The sequence below is a fragment of the Seriola aureovittata genome, chromosome 14 (genome assembly GCF_021018895.1).
Source record: "Seriola aureovittata isolate HTS-2021-v1 ecotype China chromosome 14, ASM2101889v1, whole genome shotgun sequence".
Taxonomy (NCBI): Eukaryota; Metazoa; Chordata; class Actinopteri; order Carangiformes; family Carangidae; genus Seriola; species Seriola aureovittata.
In genome coordinates this window covers 12,647,177-12,667,500 of record NC_079377.1, presented here as the reverse complement: position 1 = coordinate 12,667,500, position 20,324 = coordinate 12,647,177, and the positions used below count along the sequence as shown (strand labels likewise).

General features: G+C 42.9%; 1 protein-coding gene across 2 annotated transcripts in view; it reads right to left on the bottom strand.

Annotated features, from left to right (window-relative positions):
* Positions 1 to 19,958, bottom strand: part of LOC130181211 (Kv channel-interacting protein 2-like) — an 85,242-nt gene extending 65,284 nt beyond the window's left edge. The window contains exon 1 of one of the 2 annotated variants that reach the window (XM_056395158.1): positions 19,394 to 19,958. In XM_056395158.1, coding sequence (XP_056251133.1) covers positions 19,394 to 19,466 — 73 coding nt within the window. In that variant the 5' untranslated portion in view covers positions 19,467 to 19,958. The remainder of the gene's footprint in view (positions 1 to 19,393) is intronic. The other variant, XM_056395155.1, reaches the window with a different exon arrangement.
* Positions 19,959 to 20,324: the final 366 nt, after the last annotated feature.

Here is a 20,324-nt window from a genome sequence, read left to right as displayed (position 1 = left end):
GGTGAGCGTGTGCCAAGCGTATGGGTATATATGTCAGTGTTTGTTTAAGCAGCAATTGTCCACCTCTTACTGAGGGGTCGCTGTCCCGTTGTTTATATTGCTGCCTTACTCGTCACACAAGGTTAATTGTTGGGACGACCTTTATCTAAGCAAACACCTCAGAGACATTACAAGTCTGGCAACACCCTCAGAACGGAAAGAACAAAAATACACACAGAGAGTTTGTGTGTGCGTTTGCTTAGAGAACTAACACCGCCCTAATCCCAGAGTTTGTTATGGAGCCATGAAATAGTCCTAGAGATAAAATTAGATTGTGTGATGTGCTGGCAAGTTCAAGTATTAGACAGTGCTGGATTGTTGCCAGCTGTTGGGCCTCTGTGTGTTGTTGTTTACACGTCTCAGTAAATCTAAGGCTGCATGAAGCGATTATTGAAGAAAGCATTAACACCATGTGAACACATTTGCATGTCAAAAGAAATAACCTGAACAACAAAAGACAGCCACTTGATATCCAAAGATAGAGAGAAAAAAACCACAGCGATAACACAGTCCTTTTGGCGTTATGAGCTGGGACACTTGAACCATTTGACCGTGCCTTCAGCAGCACGGCACGACACAGTCCCCACCTGTGGCAATGCCAAGAGACGGAGGGAATGAATTCTGTTTATTAATGTTCCACTGGATAGGAACTGCTGCCTCTGGTGTTCAGGTAATTTCGAAAGTGGCATGAAAAGCAGCATAAACAAAGGCAATATTGTCAGCTACACCACCACCACTACCTCTTTAATTAATTTTATTAGAAAAGGTCAGAGTACAGCGAAAGTGATGTGAAACTGTCAGAGGTGTGTGTGGGATTAAGCAGGCAGGTCTGGGGAGAGCAGGTCTGAAAAGAATCTTGAGAGACAGTCCAATTATTAACTTCAGTTGTGGCAAAAAGTTGTTTTTCTTTTTAAAAGGCAATCTGTTCCCTCCTGCATCCCGCTGAACACACTGAAGCTGCATTAAGTCTCATTAAGAAATGTTTGGCCCTTAGAGGACTGGAACACCCCGCCGACCACCACCACCCTAAAACAGCTGACGGACACAAACCCCCTCACACAACATATCTTTATGTTATGGAGCAACATTCACTTCAAGTTGAATTCTAGTTTCTAGCAAACACAAGTCCAATATTCACTGGTCTTCTTGCTGTATTTCAAGCTCCATGAAGCATTTTGGTGTATCAGTGATTACATTTTCCAGCCCACAACTTTATAGTTTTGGCTCTCATTGCCCTCATCCCGAATCAGCAGGCAGCTGTTTTCAGCAAATATGTTCTAAAAACCCACTATAATCTACCAGCCCAGCACCAAATGGCAGACAGATGGAAGTAGCGACCAGCTGGTGAACATAGTGGAGCATTTAGCAGCTTAAAATATTTTCCCCAGGAGTGGGTGGAGACCAAAACAGAGCTTGAAGGAATCTGAATATTGGACTTACATGTGCCAACGCAGCTCGAAAATAAATCGTACCAGCCATCAACTTAATAAGGGGATATTATGTCAGTGTTGTGTTTACAGGTTGTTGTGCTGTCCCCTAGTGGCAAAAAAAATAAAAAAAATTAATTCAAGTTCAAATATCTGTGAAATGTCTGACTTTTTTCTCCAAATTTGCTGTCTCTTGGGCAGATAATCAATTTACAGGAAAACATATGACTGAAGTCAATTGATTCTATGTTAAAACTAAAATTTCTAATGAATGCAGCATCATGTTGGTTCTGGCAGAGCATTCACAGGTCACACAACAAACAATCACAGTCAAATAAGTTACTAGTTAAGTTTATGAAGCCTGTGAGGTGGTCATTATAATCTCACAAACTCTCAATCGCTCACTAATATGTCAGATATAATATGTCTCAATAAAGACAAAGAAGAGATTCACCAGAGACCAGCTCACCATGTTGAAGCCTGAGGAGGGAAGACTAGGTTTCATGTCTGCAGTGCATGCTTTGTCTTTGAGTTTCAGCATCGATATCTATAGATCCACAGATGGCTGCCTCACAACCCAAATCTTTATCCCTATTATCATTATTTTCCTTTTCTTTGTTTTTTAAAAAATTCTGCTGACTATTACTGTCGGCATTTAAAAGGAAATGAGTAACACTCATAATTTAAATAATGACATCATGCACCAATAATAAGGCAAATTGTCTGCTGCAGGTGCTGTGATCCAAATAATTAAACTAACCAAAATTCAAGCTCATTTCTTTGCCAGAGTCATCTCAATGATTGGCTCCAACCTCTGGCCTCTCGCACAAACACTCTGGCGCATGTGCTCCTTGTGGCTGCCAGAGTTATCTCTATTCCACCTATTCTGTGCTCATTTCAAAGTAGTCATTAGGAGAGAAGTAAGTAAAGATAATTGGCTCATATACAAAGGGAGCATCCCTCCAGCAATTTAGGTACAACACACACACACACACAAATACATGAATATACACTTACACAGACAAAGATAGACACGCACGCACATTGTACAGGTGGTTCATTAAGATGCTGGAGTGAGTGAGGAGAATGGGGGAATAGAGAGTGGCTGTAGTCATTAACAGCCATAGGCAGGTGGCGTTACAGAGTCTAGCAGAGCATCTAATGACAGAGAGAAGGGGAAAGAGCCATCTGAAAGGAGCCAGACAATATTTCCTCTTCAATATTATTATTTTGCTTCCAACGTCCACACAACTTGCAGCCATGAAATCTGGATGAGCTCCATGAACGTGTGTGTGTCCGCGTGATATCTGTCAGTGTTCGTGTGTTTTTGTGTGCTGGCATGTGTGCTGGAGTTGTTTATGAATGTGTGTGTGTGTCTGTGTTTGTGTGTGTGTGTGTGTGTGTGTGTGTGTGTGTGTGTGTGTGTGTGTGTGTGTGTGTGTTTGTGTGTGAAGCATGCCAAATCATTGTCCCCCTGTCTTTTTAGTGTGGGGAGAGCTGAGGGAAGGAGAGACCCCTAGATCCCAAATCCGAACCACAGCTGGCAGAGGGCGATAAGACAAACAGGCTCCCCCATCGGGACGTAGCTGAATAGGAGCAGGAGGAGGAGAAGATGAGTGGAAAGGAGGAGAGGGAGGCGTTCGGCAGAGAAATGTCACAGTTTTATAAGATTTACACAGGGGACGGCGTCCATGTGTGTATGCGTCCACGCACATTTCAGTATGTGTGTGTGTGTGTGTGCATGTGGGCATATGTTTGAAATCATACTTTCACAACGGGCCGTCAGCCAGTGCCATCGCCCAGTCTGATTGCCCATCCGTCTATAACTTTTTCAAAGTGCAATATTCATAACACAGAACTTCAACAGGGTCAGAAAGATACAGACACAACGACAGAAAAAAAAAAAAAAGACAAGAAAACTCCCCGCATTTGCAAGTGTAACAAATCAAGTATGACTCACACCTTGAAGGAGACGATAGCGAGAGCAGGCCTATTATGTTCTGAAGTGAAAACTCCACTCTCTTCACTCAGTTCACACTACTTCCTCATGGATGGGTATTAAAAGTCTGATGGATGTGCGGTCACACAACCATCTTAAGGGTGACTTCAAGTGTGTGTTTCCTGGATGACACAGGTGAGTGGTGGTGGTGGGGCGGGTGATGCTGAAGATATGTGGTATTAAGAAACCTTTCTACAGTGACCGTAAAAAAAAATTACCTGCAAGAATGAGCTGTGTGGAGGTCTGTGTGCGTGCGTACATCCCATCCTGAGAGCGTATCACTTCCATCCATAACACAATGTGAAAAGCAGGCCTACTTGAGTGAGCTGAGTGGAAACCTATACTTTGACACTCTGTCACAGCAGCTGTCTTCTTGCGGCGGGAAACAGTCTCTGTCGAGCCGGCTGAGGGCGAGGGGCTGATAAAGGAGGTGAGGAGGAGAACAGAGGCGAGGGGATTATTGTCAAAGCTTTCCTGTCATCGCTGCAACAATGCAGGTCGCAAATTCCGCAGAGAAAGAGAGGGATGTCAGAGGAGAAGGGAGGGAGAGGGAAGGAGGATTTCCCACTGAGCCAAAGCGGCCTGCACTTTGATTAACAAATGAGAGGCGAACGGTGTCATCAGCGTTACGGAGGCTCCAAAAAACCCTTAAAACACGTCATTTCATTTTTGTGCCAGGAGAGAGGCACTGACCAGCGTTTCACTATTCCTCTCTGTCCTTGTCTCCCTCTAAACCTTAATTTCTCTTTCCCTCTCTCACACTCACACACACACACACACACACACACACACACACACACACACACACCATCAGGACAGTAAGACCAGCTGCCAAAACCTTTCTTCACTTTCCTACTGTACGCACACACACCCACACACTTAAAGTGGCAATTTATGAGATCCTGGCTTTCATTGCTAAAGCGTCTTTGCACTTTCCAAAGACTGCTTCATGATCTTTTTTTTTTTGTCTGGTCAACCATGGTAACTAATACTGCTCATGCTAACTACCCAATTGTCCTCTTGTGTTTCTTATAGAATAAACCGTTTGATGCCGCGAGTCACTAAAAGGCATCGCTTCCTGTGTGCTACGTATATTTTCCTAGGAGAGAAAGCCTGGGAAATGCATGTTTACTCACATGAGTAGGTCGGGAATTAGTTTTGTGAATCCTACAATACTAACTCTCAACTCATAGAAAGGCAACACTTGCGTATACACATGATAACTAATGATAATAAGTGATCCTATGCACTGTGAAGAGAGAACAGCGTCATGCATAATCAGTAATCAGCAGTGGGAGAAGTGCCTATCAACAGGCTCGGGTTCAGCTGTTCTTATTTCAAAGTTTGAGCCATTAAAAAAAAAAAGGCAAAGTACCAATCATAGCTCATTAGAGCAGAGCGGTAGAGCAGTCCTCATCGTTCCATTCTATCTTTAGACTGCCTGTCTAACTCAAAGCAAAGTGAAGAGCAGCGCACAGGATTGTTTAAGGAGCTGCTATGAAACGGAGACATAGAGGCACCAATTCGTCTCTGCTGCTGTAAAGGCACAGCCAAGCAGGAGAAGCAGACTTGGGGAAAAGGAACACACACCTGTCTGTTTTTATCTCTCCGCCTCCGTTGAAGGCATACCACACACACACACGCGCGCACACGCACGCATGCACACATACACTCACAATCTGTCGCAGGCTTTCCTTCGTGTGTGTTTCCCTCTGTCACTGACTGTCTCCCTTAAAACATAAAGGAAAGCAAACTGAGGATTGGGAATGCGCACAGCTTCCCTGTTACAGGTTTAACACAGTCTCTGTCACTGACTCAAGGGCACAAACAAACACTCATGCATATAACACAGGAAGCCTTTCCTGAGACTGAAAGTGGTCGCACACTTTGATGTGATTCATGTCTAATGTAAGCTCCCCCATAAAGATTTTATATGAAGCATTCCTCCAAGGACCAGAGTAGTGGGACTGAGATTAGGAGTAAGATGCATCTGGCACTGAAAGTATCCTGCACTGTCCTCCCCATACCCAAATCCCAGGGCCACTTAAAACTGACTTCACTTCTTACCACACAGTCTATATTTGGGCAACTGAACTAGTGGCTATATTAGCAGCTGCCAGTACATACAAGTACATTTCGACCCACTTTAACATTGGGAGGAGGTTCATAAAAATGTCATCCAGTTGTCTCCAAGTCTACACCTCTGCAGTGAGGGCCAAAAGACTAGTTCATGAGGAGCTCCTGTATAATTTCATGCATGAATCAACCCCATCCCATCTCTCCAGCCTTGGTAATACAGCACTTCATCCAAATACAAACTGAGACAGGTGCTAAAAATATTTCCCATAAGCATTACGCTGACATAAAGCCAGACTAAGAGGCATGCGGGTGGTGACAGAGGTTCTTTTCTAGCTGCTTGGAGGCGCTGACACAGAGCAGCTGTGGTATTATAGTTCTGAATGAACAGATCAATGGGCATCAGTCTCACCTGTGTGTGTGTGTGTGTGTGTGTGTGTGTGTGTGTGTGTGTGTGTGTGTGCATGTGTGTGTGTGTGTGTGCGTGTGTGCGTGTGTGTCTACTGTGTCTCAAGTGATTGATAGTTGGAACCTCTACTACTCACTAAGTGGATGCTGCATTTATCCATAAAACTTTGTTCTGGTTCACTGCCTGGAGCGCCTGTTAAGTTAAAAACAACAACAACAACAACATGATATATGTATATACAAAGGAAACAGGAAACCAAGAGCAGATGATATTGGTGCCTTCCAAGTTTGAAATGATTTCAGTTTTGTCAAAATTGACCTACAGAGTTTTACCTGAGTTTATTAAAATACTGTTGCCCATAGTCTACGTGCGTTTGTGTGTCTGCCTGCCCTGATCACATTTAACTGCATGTTAGATGTGTTTTGTTTTTTTGGGGGGGTTTTTTGGAAGCCTTTGATAGAAATTGAGAGTTTCAGAGAAAAAAGGATCTGAGGCCTGGCGAATAGTTTTATAACAAGATCACTATCACAGAGAGGGAACGACTGAGCGGGCCCCAAGAGATGACTTCTGTCCTTTTCTCTCTCTCTTTCTCTCTCTTTCTCTCTCTCTCTCTCTTTTACACATACAGACAAACACACACGCAGGAGACCATGAATCTTTGATCTGTTTCACACTATGCTCTGAGATTTTTTTTAGCATATGCCCGGGCATTACAAATTAAAAACACAGTCAAAGGGGAAAATAAGGTTCTCAGAACTGAACTGAGATTATTCAGCAAACCTGACCGTCATTATCACAGGTTTCTATTATTAGATGAGCAGCGTAAGATATGAATTTCTGTATTAAATATGTATCTGACACATTAAAAAAACAGGAAGGTGTAGCCTAAATACATTTGCACAACTTTCACAAGCTACTTGCTCCAAACACGGAAGGTTCCAATTCGTAACCATTAAGTTGATGAGCTCAAATGCTTAATATGATATGGATAAAAGTTTAACTGGGACATTCTGACAAAGAAGACTCTTCCCTACGTTTTGTTTAAATGCTCAAACACACAGTTCACTCACAACTGAAAAGTTGTTTGTCCCTCTGACAAAAAAAAACTGTGATACAATATGTACTATTTTGCAGTTGAACATGTCAGGGCCCTTTGGGGGACAAACTGTAACAACGTACTGTCTCTACATTACTACAAACATAAAGCATTTTGGTGTTATTATGTACTGCGATTTCTCATCATATGTTGGCCCGACATAAACGTTAATACTGATTTACCTGCAATTAAATAATAGCTGATGTAAAGCTGCCTTATCAGCATAACTCTGATTTTGTCCAGTGAAGATATGAGATTTTAGAATACACATATTCCATGTATCTTTTCTAAGAACTGTTTCTATTCCACAACCCTAAAGTAAAAAGGTTATAAAAAAAAGAAAAAGAAAAGAGGAACAAATTTATATTGTAAAAAAAAAAAGTGCTGTGCTTAATGGGTGTTTGTGCTCATGATGATCAGCATGTGCGTATGTAAATGATGCAGTTTCCTCTGTGGGTGTTCGCTGTGAGCTTAATATTTCAGGCCTAAGACCGCCTGCTGTTCCTTTGTCAACTGTAATTTAGCACAGTTTAAAAAACTGAAAACAGCAAGAGAAAAACATGATATTTGTAACTCTTTTTTTCCTGTTAACAGAAAACATAACCAAAACAGCAGCCTGGTAATTACTGGTGTCTGGTCTCAACAACACAATACTTAAAACGGGTTTAATTCACAAACAACCTGACGACCCACATAGCTATTACAATTCCCAAAGTATGAATGAATACAGAGAGGCGGGGCTAGCATTAACAGCACATGAATAACTAAAGAGAAATTAAAAAAAAAAATTAATGGCATAAAACCTGATTCGAAATGAACATATGTGCATATAACATTGTATTAATATGTAATCTCAGCGATGTTAGTATGTGATTATTAGTATATTCACAAATTTGCCTTATTGGCACTCTCCACTATTAACAGACTGAAATGTTAAAAAATTCATAACTTTGGAATGACAACAAAGGGCAGCTTGTTGCATTAGAAATGATTCACCCTGGAAGTACACCAGATGGCCTGTCTGTATTATATATGTCACTTCATAGCACAATGCATGAAGGGTAACATTTTTACTTACATTATTTATCTCAAGTTCTTTAAGACGGACTCTTCTCTTGCAGATAACGTCAGACAGGCAGAAAGAGGCCCGTGTTTTGCTGCCTTAGCTGTACAACTTTAATCTGAGTTCACCCTGCCGCCCTCACTGAACTCCAGGGCTAATATGAATAAATCTCCCTTAGTGGCAAACAACCCCTACACACGCACACACACATTATTTTTCATCACTGTGCCCGCTGCCCAGTGCACTCATGATTTGTGCCCACCCAGGCATGAGAGCTGAAGCTGAAACTATTGACTTTACATCCATTTTAATCACCTTTTCCACCTCTGAGGAGAGGAGAGGGTTAAGGAGGAAAACACAACTCCCTCTCATTAATAAAAGTGTGGCATGTAAAGGAGAGGAAGGATGGAGAGGAGGGTTGAAGGTGGGTGAAAATTTAAGGTGAGAGAAGAGGTGAGAAGAATCTGCAATAGACCTCTGCCTTTCTCTTGTCAAACTCTAATGACTCCCAATGTCATGATATACTCAGGAATATCAATGACTACTGTACACGCAGACAATTCAAGACATTCACAAACATACACACAACAACCACCACGATGTTTCCCTGTACTGCTAAATACAACTACTGTCAGCTTACATTAACCAAACAAGAGGAAGACTGAATTGCTGGATGCTGATGCAGTTTTATCACACAGTTATCCAGTATGAAATTGATTCAATCGTTGCCTGTCAAATCAGAATCCTTTCAAATCCTTTACTGAATCCACTTGGTATCACTTTCCAACATTTAGAAGATCGTGTCACCAGAGAGGACTCCCCCCTCTGTCTTGTTTAAATGCACGACACACACAGTCCACTCACGGTTGAAGAGCGTTGTTTGTTCCTCTAACAAACAATCCTTGGCTGAGTACACACACCAGCTTCCAGAGAACACAGTAACTATATATTATCCAAGTTTTAATGTTTGCCTCTTGGCTAATTACATCTGAAATGGATGCTAATTTGCAGTAGGTGATATAATCTGCTGCCACCTCATTTTAACTGGCAAAACCGATGGTCAGTGAAAAGTAAAAATAAAAAAAGAACCTTTTTACTTGAATATGCTCTTTGCTAATAAATAAGAGCGCAAGAAACATTTTAGATTCAATGAGAGATTTGCTAGCCTCAGGGTTTAGTTAATCTGTGCATTTTATCTGGATTCAAAACCAGCTATTTGAAGATGCAGTATACTGTCTCACATTACAGGAGGTTACGTGAGCCATCGTGCCATTATTTCTAATAGGAATTGATTGGATTGGACACAATGAAGCCAATAGGATAAACAACAGGAATATATTGGTAATTAGAGTAAGAAGCAACGGAGAGAAGAAGGAGAGGACGGATGGAAGAGCTTGAGAACCACAGACTTACTGCTGCACACACTCTTGTACACAGACACATCACACATGCAAGCAGCCACACACTACAATAAATAAGAATGTGATTGGCATGTCAAAGCATTGTGAGAACTTTACAGGCTCATTAACGCACATAAAAATTAAACTTTAATTAACTGCTTCAATCCCCAAATTGTGCCTATTCTGTTCAGTGAGAGTCAGGAGCGCCATCATACGCTGTCAGCAGTGTCTCCTTTGATGCCAAAATCCAACAGAGCCTCCCTCAGTCATGAACGCACAGGAAGGAAACAACAGGCCCATATTTCAACGCTTGAATTTCGTACTGGCCTCATTAATAATCGTTACCCCCTTTAATGACTTCTCTCTGAGTGTGCATCAGAACGTGCGCACCAAGTCGCCTTAATTCACCCTCATTAGAAGCCAACATCTTGTGGTTGTAAAAAAAAATTGCGACCGAAAACACAACCTTCAGACAGATGCTACACTGTGACTTTCTTCAAGTACACTTTTCATCACCACATTTATAATTACAGGTAATATTAGTTTAAAATTGCATATTACTGCTGCTGAGTAAGCTGTGAATTTAAGAGTCACAATTCAATATCACGCTTGGTCATGCATGGCAAACTGGATTTTATAAATGCATTAAATACGGAAAAAAGTGTTTTCAGCTTCTTTTTTTTTTTTTTTTATGTGAAGACAAAAGAATCTCATTCGCTCTGAGTTATTCCTGGTGTGTGTTTTCATCTCTGCCTGTCCAGCTAGAGTTTCTCAAAAGGTTCTGAAGTGGCAGGAAAAATAAAATTTAAATACCTGTCGCTGACTGAGAGTGTGGCTGACTTTAGATTTTCTCCAGGGGGGAGATAAGGACCAAGCTGTCAGGAAGTGGCCCGGGCAGGCCACCAAGGACAGCTGTGCACTGTGCGATGGGTTTGGTGACCACAGCTTAAATTGCAGGTAAGGTGAGGTGCACTCCTGGGACCCTGAAAGACTTAGTGCCATCTTGCAAAATCTTCTTATGCACCCCACGCATTCTAAAAATGCTTTTTATATGAAGGTCAGTGAATATATTGTATGAACAGCAACATATGTGTGATATATAGTATGTGATTTATCTGTATTATACTATATCAAAGAGAGAGACACCTGCTGTTAACATTCTCTTACAACTGTGTTACCTTTTTAATAGTCTACTGTACTAGTTAGTCTTAACTAAAACACTATGTTACTAGTCATGTACTGAACTTTCCCAGGCAATTTTATAATAAATCATTTGTTTACTATAGTAAGTTACTGGTAGTAAAATAAAAGCAGTTGAAATGCCACAAGCTTCTAACAAGCTGTTAGCTAATGATACAATGTAAAATTCGTCTGGATAAATGGAGGGAAAGAACTGCCTCTTCGTTAAGTAACATGGTTGAGCGAAGTAATTTGTGGTGAAATGAAGAGCACAAATACTTGACTTGAAGTTCAAGTTAGGTTCTTTTATTTGGAGAGAATGAAGCCATCTCCACTGAATGTGTGCAGTGCTTGAAAGACCAATTTAAGCTAACAGAGCAGAATTTCTAACACAATGTCACACTGCAGCAAGAGATGAGCCAGTGAATGTGAGCAGGTGCTCAACTAGAAATATAATATGTATATTGTATGTATATTGTATCAGAGAGGAGTTTGACAAAAGTGCTTTCTTTCTTTAAAAGTCAAAAGTGCATTTTTGTTTCGCTCTGAATTTTACTATTCAGCCTCATCACCTCCGTCTCTCTCTCTCTCTCTCTCACTCACTCACTCTCTCTCTCTCTCTCTCTCCACTCTATACACGATATTAGGTTCGGGTTCCCCTTTGAAGGTAATGTCAGTGGCTGTTGTGCTTCTCCAGGTCGGTAACGATCCCATTGCTGTCATGACTGTCACTCCACCAATCAATCAAACTTGCCTGTGTGTGTGTGTTTGTGTCTGTGTCTCTTTGTGTGTGTTTGTGTGTGTGTGCGTGTTGATTAGTAGACTCCATTAACTCTTACGAAATTCTGGTGCCAAGCCACGGTGCCTGGGGAGAAGCACTTATGGAACGTCAGGTTGCTGTGTGAGTAATCGGTTTACCAGTGCCAGAGGGAGATAGCAAGGGGGAAAATAGGATTTTCAAGCCCCACGGCCAACAAGCAAACACCCAGAGCGAGCGGTGTGCAATGGAGATGATTAAAGCAAATGGATTTTCAAGAACACGAATATGTTGTTAGACTTTTAAAGTCCGCATCTTTAGTATTTACAAGTGTGCAGGGCTGCCTGAGAGGAAGCAGCTACAGGCTGGTTCAACAGAGTGACACAGCTCTGTGAAATTTCCGGCTCAGCATTTCAACGTTTCTCAATAACCTTCTCTCACGCAATTGTTAAACCATATCGTAGGCCCCAGAATGCGATTGGTCCTGGTTCCTTCTGCCCTGCCACATTGTGCACATTTAGCTGGCTGAAGATTTTGCTGACTTCAGCATCTCTCCTGGGAGAGATAAAGACCAAGGTGTCAGGATGCGTCCACCGCCTGACAACCTGGCCTCAGGCTGACAGAGGAGCAATGGTGATGCCATTTTTGGGCTGGAGCAAGGGCAGCTTGGACAATATCATGTTGTCTGAGAGATGTTTTGGAATGACAGCTGGTTCAACAATTTCTGCTGCCATTAAAATTCTTCAAAGTTCAAATTGGATTTCGGGTGTTGCCTTGTCAACCAGTGTTTCATCCTCTGTCATCAGTCGTGTGGTGTGTTCAGTCTTCGACAGCTTCAGAATTCTCAAGGTTTATTCGAAGCTTTAGGGGCGATTTTTGAGTGATGTATCAAACAAACCTTCAAAATCCTAAAGTATACAAGTATACTAAAGTAAAGTATACATCGCTCCGATATCTAGAGTCCAGGTTAAACTCATGCTGACTATTTGGAACCGTCTAGCGTTCTCCATTGAACTTGGCTTGATTGGGCTCTCAGTTAGACACTGTGTGCACTGGGAGACATTGGGTTTATCTTGACTGGTAGGATAACTGACAGATATTGACCAGGTTCACCCACTGCACTCTCTTCTCCCACTGTTTCACAGGTGTGCATGCGCATATGTGTGTATATGCACGTGTTTGTGTGTGTGTGTGTGTGTGTGTGTGTGTGTGTGTGCACGGCTTTGTGTTATTGACTAGACCTTGTCCAAAGTTCTGTCAGAACTAAGTGATTGATTGTAAGAGCTGCAGTGTTCTCCCGCACTGCCATCCCTCAGGCCAAAAACCTGTGTGTGCGTGTGCATGTGCGTGTGCTTACGCCTGTATGTGTGTTGTGTGAGGGCATGAGAGATTCTGCTTTTGTCGAGAGAAAAACCCCAGGCTTCCCTCTAATCACCCCCACCTCTCTCTTTATCACTCCCTGCTGAGCTGTCCCTCACACTGAAGTAGTTACTCAAGAACCTTGGATGAATAGAGCTTCTAACCTCAGTAGGCCTGTTCACAACTAAATTACAGTCACTTATTGTCAGCTTGTTTTTGCCGTCTCTACTTTTCTGACACAGAGACAAGAGGAAGTGGAAGACAGCATATTCTTAAAATCCCACATGCTTCTAGACATATTCAAATTTGGTCAAGAAATTGTACTGAAGTATAAAGAAAAAGGGGGAAAGATAGCAGCACACACTCACAGACGTCCTCTCCCCCGAAACAGTCGATGGCAGTTATGCACGCCCTTCAGACAACCTCTACACAAATGTGTAGAGCTTCAAACACGCACACACACACACACACACACACACACACACACACACAGACAACACACCCACAGTGATCCCTTATCTAACATCTGAGACGTGCGAGCTGATAATAACCTCTGATGACAAAGGACCCTCTCTCTTTTACACACACACATACAGACTCAGTACAAGAGCACAAAGAGAGCGGAACAAGGGTCGCAACCGACACTGTAACACACAATAACAATGTTTGGCTACCTGCTGGGCTCTCTCTCCTCCCCGTACTGATGATGAGTTACTATCAGTCTAACGGAGAACGGCTGAACTAATGGACAGAAAAATCATCCTCTAATGCAGATCAGATGTTCAGAGTGACAGCAGAGCAAAGCCAGAGAGAGAGAGAGAGAGAAAGAGAGACAGAGACTCACAATGAGTGACACGGGCCTCCGTCACACTCGGAGACACTTTCCGTCAGTCAATCAATCAGTCGCTTGTTGATAAACATCTCTGACAAGGCAACAGCATCAGACTGATGTTGAGAAAAGAAACCCCCACCCCACCCCACCCCCAACTTTTTGTACGCTTGTAGTGCCTCAAATCAAACATTTCTTTCAATTTCTATTCCCCATTGCCTCTTAATTCCTTCCTCTTCAATCTAAGACGTGAATTGACTTTTCCCAGCCAAATTCCACTCCTCCCTGCCGTCTACTCATCTCCCGTTGCTTTCTTCTCCGTCCTCTCACCTCCCTCTTCTTCCCCCTTCAGGCATTTGTAAATGAATGTGTTTACAGAGAAGGGGGGGGGGGGGGCAGAAGGGGTGAGGGGGACCAAAAGGAGGAGAGGTGAGCAGGGCTTATTTTAATTAACGATCGGCTGTAGATTCGGTCAAAGATTTAAACTCGTTAGGATTGATTCTGGCTTCCATCCCCATTAAGCTAGGGTCCCACCGTTGCCTGGAAGAGTGGGAGAGGAGGGAGGAAAGACGGGGGGTGGGGGGGGGGTGGGTCAGGGAGGGTGTTCGCCACGATGGACAATGGGAAAGCTATGAAGTGAAGGCTATGGTATGTGGAGGCAGACACAGACAGGAGACAGGAGGGGGCACTTGAAGGAGAAACGGGATGAAAGTGAGACGCTGAAGACGCTGCTCGAGACAGAAATATATATGATGTTATTACATAATCTGATCCGCGAGAGTTGAGACAGAGGAGGCGGGAGGAGTTTGATAGAGAAAAAGAGAGAATGAGAGTGCAGCTCAAGTGGGGACTGTCAGTCAGATTATTTAGAAATATAGTGGAGACATTAGGAAGGAGGCGGGGGAGGATGAACGGGCAATTATGTAAACTTCTTTATTTCCGCTTGCAAACATACCTTCAGAGGCACAAATCTGAACGTCAAGACGAGCTCAGGTGTCAGATGGGCAGCTCTCGTATCATTACAGGACTAGACTGATGGATGGGAGTTGTCCATTAACAGGATAAGATTGGCAGGAAGAGCTTCTGTAACAGGGCAAACAGACGCCTGCAGACTACCGAAGAGCATCGCCGGGATATACCTGGCAAACGCAATACTGTCTGCAACCTAATTCATCATCTTGCACTTTGCTCCTGTCCTTCCTTTGCCCCTATCCTTCCTTCCCGTCTTTCATTATTCCTTCCTTTTATCCCTCCATCAGTGATGTAACCAATGTGACAGTTAAGCCTAATGTGAACCACTCCCGGCATTCCTCCATGCAGGAATCCAGTCATTTCACATCAGCAATTCTGGCACCTCCAGGAGAAACCCGGGCCCGGGAACCCAGAGAGGATCCCTGATGAGGCAACGTGTGTCACACATGTCCTGGCACATCAGATGACACATTGAATCAAGGATTTTAATTAGTGCCAGTGGCCGTTACGATTCCAGCTGCAGCAAAAACTGCCATGCCCAGAAGTTGACTCTAGGCTAAACTCCCTCTGACAGGCTCAATTATGAAGGCAATCTTTGCCCTGGAATTGGCTCAGTCTCGCAATTGTGAATTATCATTTTCACCATGGGGGGGGGCCGGGGTGTGTGTCATGTGGGTTCCAGACCAACTTATACCCTTCACCTCAGCACATCTACCCTCTCTCTCGGCTATCTTCCTTGTGTGAGAGGTATTTTCTGACTTTAAGCCTGGCACGCCTCTGAATGCCAATACTTTTAACATCGCTCATTAAGAGCTACGTGTGTGAGAAACGAACTGTCCAGATGAATCAATGGCGAAACATCTCTCCTTGAGCTGAGAGCTGCGTTAGACAAGTCAACAGTGGGGGAAGTTCGACATATTTGTTAAGTTAGGTCAAGTAAAAATAATTCACGTCAAACAACATATTGAGTTGATTTCTGTGCAGCCACACACACCACAGATTAAATTATTTTAACACCAACAATAATGAAAATTATGCTTTGTCTGTGTGTGTGTGTGTGTGTGTGTATTTGCAGTGTGCATCTATAGGATTGTGCTGACTGTTGGGAAGTTAGCGATTAGCTCACTTTGCCAAGAACGAATATCCAGACACACACACAAACATGACAGTTAATATTATCGTCTATCTGAGGGTGTCTGTCCCTTGTTTACACATTCATAAACTTAAATTCCCTGTTTTCTTGAGTCCTTCATGCAGATGTTTCAGCTACACTCAGATGACTTTCAAATGATCTTTTCCAAAACAAAGAGTCTGACTGTACCTCAGAACAAACACGTTCACTTTTGTCCATAAAACTTTAGAAAATGGTGAAAAATCTGAAGTGAAATTTCTCAGAGCCCAAGGTGACCTCTACCTCTACAAGTGTCTTGTTTTATCCACCACAGAGTCCAAAAGCAAAATATATTCAATTCACTATCATACTATGGATACCATCAAATATTCATATTTGAGAAGTTGGAACCAAGTTTTTGGTCTTTTCATATAAAAAAATGAATTACAGGATTAATCATCAAAATCGTCATAGATCAACTTCTTGTCCAACGACTAATCATTTCACCTCTAACCACGGGACAGATTACTCTCAAAAGTGGCTGTAAATATCCCTCCAAACTCAGACATGACTTTATTTAAGTTTTGATTTAACAGGACATGAGATACATCAAAAGATTTGATGTGTCTAAAGAATTTGAATTCAATTAAAAAAAAAAAAAAAACCTCATCTTCTTCATCCGTACATAAGATGATGCACAGTTTGAGTGTCAGACAGAACAAAGGGATGATTGGCAGACTGGCTGACAATTACTACTGATTTAGCCTCTAGACAATATTGTGGACGTGCGGTGAAGAGAAGGGATCATGACGAGGTTGTGATAATAGCCGCATGTGCATATGTGGAGAGAAGCCATTGTGTGTGTGCTCATTCGTGTGTGTAGGTGATATGATTCCTCTTGAGTGTGGCTTGTGAGGTGGAAGAGGAGATTACTGCACCACGCTTCTATAATTACCTCTCATCTCTCAGCCGGTGCTCTTAAACACAACAGGGAATGCCAGGCTACCACACACTCCAGCACAGGCACACACGCACACAGTGGGGCGCAACCTCTGTACAATGTAGCAGGCTGGGAGCCAGTTATTTCTAGAGGGTTACATTTCACTCAAATGGGGATTGGAGACCACCCACACTACCTTTAAGCAACGCTGGTCAGCTTTGTTTCGAGGCACATGCACGCGCGCGCACTCACACACAAACACATTTTCACTCTGTCGCACACACAAGTTGCTTGTAAGTAAGAAGAATGACTCACCTGATCTTCCCACAGAAAAAAAAAAACCCACTTAAGAATCCATTCTCAAGTCATGCACTCACATCACACTATATACTTTTTCATTTTAGTGGGGATTATGCAGAAAAAAACACCAGTCACCTGCCCTTTCACTCTGTCTCTCTGTCTCTCTCTCTCTCTCACACACACACACACAGACACAATATAATGTCTCACTTTACAGTCAACTACTTCTATAATATATATTAAAAAAATGCCATAAACAAAAGACCAGCAGTTTTTCTCCACAGCTTTAGCTTCATTCATTACACTGACTCTTATTGGCAAGAGCCAGCCTTAATAACCATACAACTATCAGGACTAAGTATGTTTAAGAGTTGACAGCGTCTCACAAAGATGAATTAACCATGGAATTCACAGCTTTGAAGAAGTCATTAAAAGCTATGCCAGGAGAAAATTGCTCCGCCACACTGGATGACTTGGTCGCACTCCCTCTCCCCTTGGCTCAACTCTTAAAAAAAAGCAGCATGATTTCTTGTGGACAGACACAGGGGGCCATCTCAACAAGACTGAAACACAGTGAAGAGTCAAAAAGAGAGTTTATATTTAAATCACTGAAAGTTTCATCTCCTCCACTGTCACATTGGAGGAGCTGGGTGTGTATTATATCATAATCTGAAAGTGATTGCAGAGCCAAAGGTGAAGCTATAAAAGAAAATTCAGGCATGCTGCTCCAGAGTGTGATGTGGAGCCCATGAGAAGCTCCGGAAAGCTCACCGTTTGTCCAAGCATGACGGTCAGCACACTGAGTGGGTTGGTTGACATGACTTACAATACCAATGTGTTGAGTTGTGAAGCCTGATGGATGTTTTTGAATTCAGCAGAACATATTCTTCTTCTGTGTGTGTGTGTGTGTGTGTTTTTTTTAACTCTCAGCAATAGACTGTAGAAAAAAAGTGAATCTGCTGCTTCTTAACTCACCCACACATACATACCCACACACATGCTTTGAAAGAAAAAAAATCCACAGATGAATTCAGCAGAAGATGCCCACATACTTCATGTCTGTTGCACATCAGCACACACGGTGTCATTGAGACACCTTGCAGTCATTTTGTAATTTCGGATGCATTCAATTTGTGACAAAGCACCGCTTAGCTGCTAATGCGTGGACGAGTGCAAATGAGATTCTAGTGTCCCCGTCGAGCCCGAGGCGCACAGCTGTCTGGCCAGGCACATCCTGCCTCTGCAGGCCTGAGATGTGTTCAGGCATAAAAGCAAACATTTTATTTAGGCAGCTGGCACTTAATGGGCAAACGGTGTTCACATAAGCAGCGGGAGCCTGTGGGCTCTAATATGACAATGGAAGGACGTGGTGACAGGAAAACACCTCGGGGGAGTGCTCGGCTCACAAAGGAGCACATACAGACCACAGGTATGCGCAGATATATCGCTATAACACGGATGTGTGTCAAGTCTCGTGTAATGATAAAGTGGAGATACTGTCATCAGCCCGCTCACCTCAAATACACTCATATACGGAGAGAGAGAAAGCTCAAAATAGGACCAAGTTTATTTTTGTTTGAAACCACAGAGCAGACGCTAGCGAAACGAAATTACGCACAAATTTGCCCCGCTTGAACATCCACATGGCATTAAGTGTCGCTCAGATGCCTGCTGTGCTTGCAGAGAATAGGCTATCAGAACCCTTCTTTAACCACTACACACAGAGAAAGCTCACACAGACGAGAGAGATTTCTGTCTGAGACTGATAAACGCACCAGAGCAGAGGAATCTGTTCGAGCTCCACAGTGTGGGCATCAGATCGGTCGGACAGGTGTTCTCCAACCCGACAGCGCTTCAAGACAGCGACGTGAAGGTGGTCTCCCATAGCTGAGCCAGGCCAGCAGAATCACAACACATGTTGTCTTTAAATTGTTGACAAGAGTCCAAGCATCATTCACTAACATTACGCACCACATTGACATGCAACACTGACATTAAAAGATTCAATATGTGTATTTTTTTTTCTCCATCCAAATATTGTTTTTCCAACTAGTCGCCCCTTTCTCTTTTATTCCTTTAGAAAAAAGAACTGTATGTATTCCACTACTTTAGTGAGGTAACACAGCAGCTACAGGGATACAACAGAAAAATGGTGTTACCATGGAGGCTGAAAATTAAAGTAAGACTAAGAAAACTTACATATAAACTTACGGTGGCGCACAACTAATAAACAGTCAATATCCATAACAAAAAACATTTAAAAAATAGTTCTTTTTCGTAAGAGGATGAGATGAATGGCGAACAGGTTGTGACATTTCAAAGCCACTTGAAGTTAGATGGATCAGGCTCCTTCCAGATTATCAGCTTGCATATTAAATCTTTTTTTCTGCATAAATCTTACAACATCCACCGGTGTTTCAGACGCCGGTTCACTCACCCGTTAGCTGGTCATAGGATCCGTCCAGCTCTCTGGAGTCCGACAGGCTTTGGTCACGGTTTTTCGCCTTCATTTTCGCCCCTGTGCGCCGGAATGTGGAAAACTGTGTGAAACAACCGATAATGTTGCGAATCTGTGAAAACAACAGCGGTGTTGCCGTATGCCCTCGCGGAGGATGGCTACGAGTATGTTGCCGTTAGCGAGTCATATCTGATTTGCAGTAAATCAGAAAAGAGAGCCATTTAAGTCGGTGTTTCCCCGTCTCCGTTTCTGTGTGCGCTCTCGGCATCCACGAGCGGAGTGAACCAAGCGCGCTTCTGGTCGGCACTCTCACTTGGGCTGGCACGCGCGCACGCATACCCTTAAGCACACATACACACGCGCACACAAAGAAGGAGAGAGAAACAATCCTAATATTTGAATTAAATTGATAAAGTGTGGATACTTTTTTTCGGAGATTATAACAAATGTGAATATGACAGTAGTGAGATCCCCGGTGGCATAAAGACATAGAAAGTTAGGCTTCATTGCTGCAGTATATCTCTCTCAGTGGGTTGGTGGTCAGCCTGCCTCTCTGCCATTAATATCACCACCACATCCTCTCCCAGTGCTCTCCACTGAGTCAGAGCAGTGTCAGATGTGTACAGAGACATCAGCAGGAGCAACAAGGAGCACACTGCTGCTGCCAGGCAGAGGTTCTGACTGTATCAGATCTATAAATACTCGCTGGCTCTGGGAAGCCTTGTATCCATCCCTTTTCTTCCTTCTCTCCCTCACAGTGTCTTCGCCTCACTCCTGCTTGCTTACTACACTATGACATTTAATTACAATCTGTCAGACAATCTGTCTTTGATGCCATATTTTTTTCTACATTATATCAGGGTTTGCATCAATAACCCTCCTCCATCCTTCTGTGGATCCGTTCATTCAT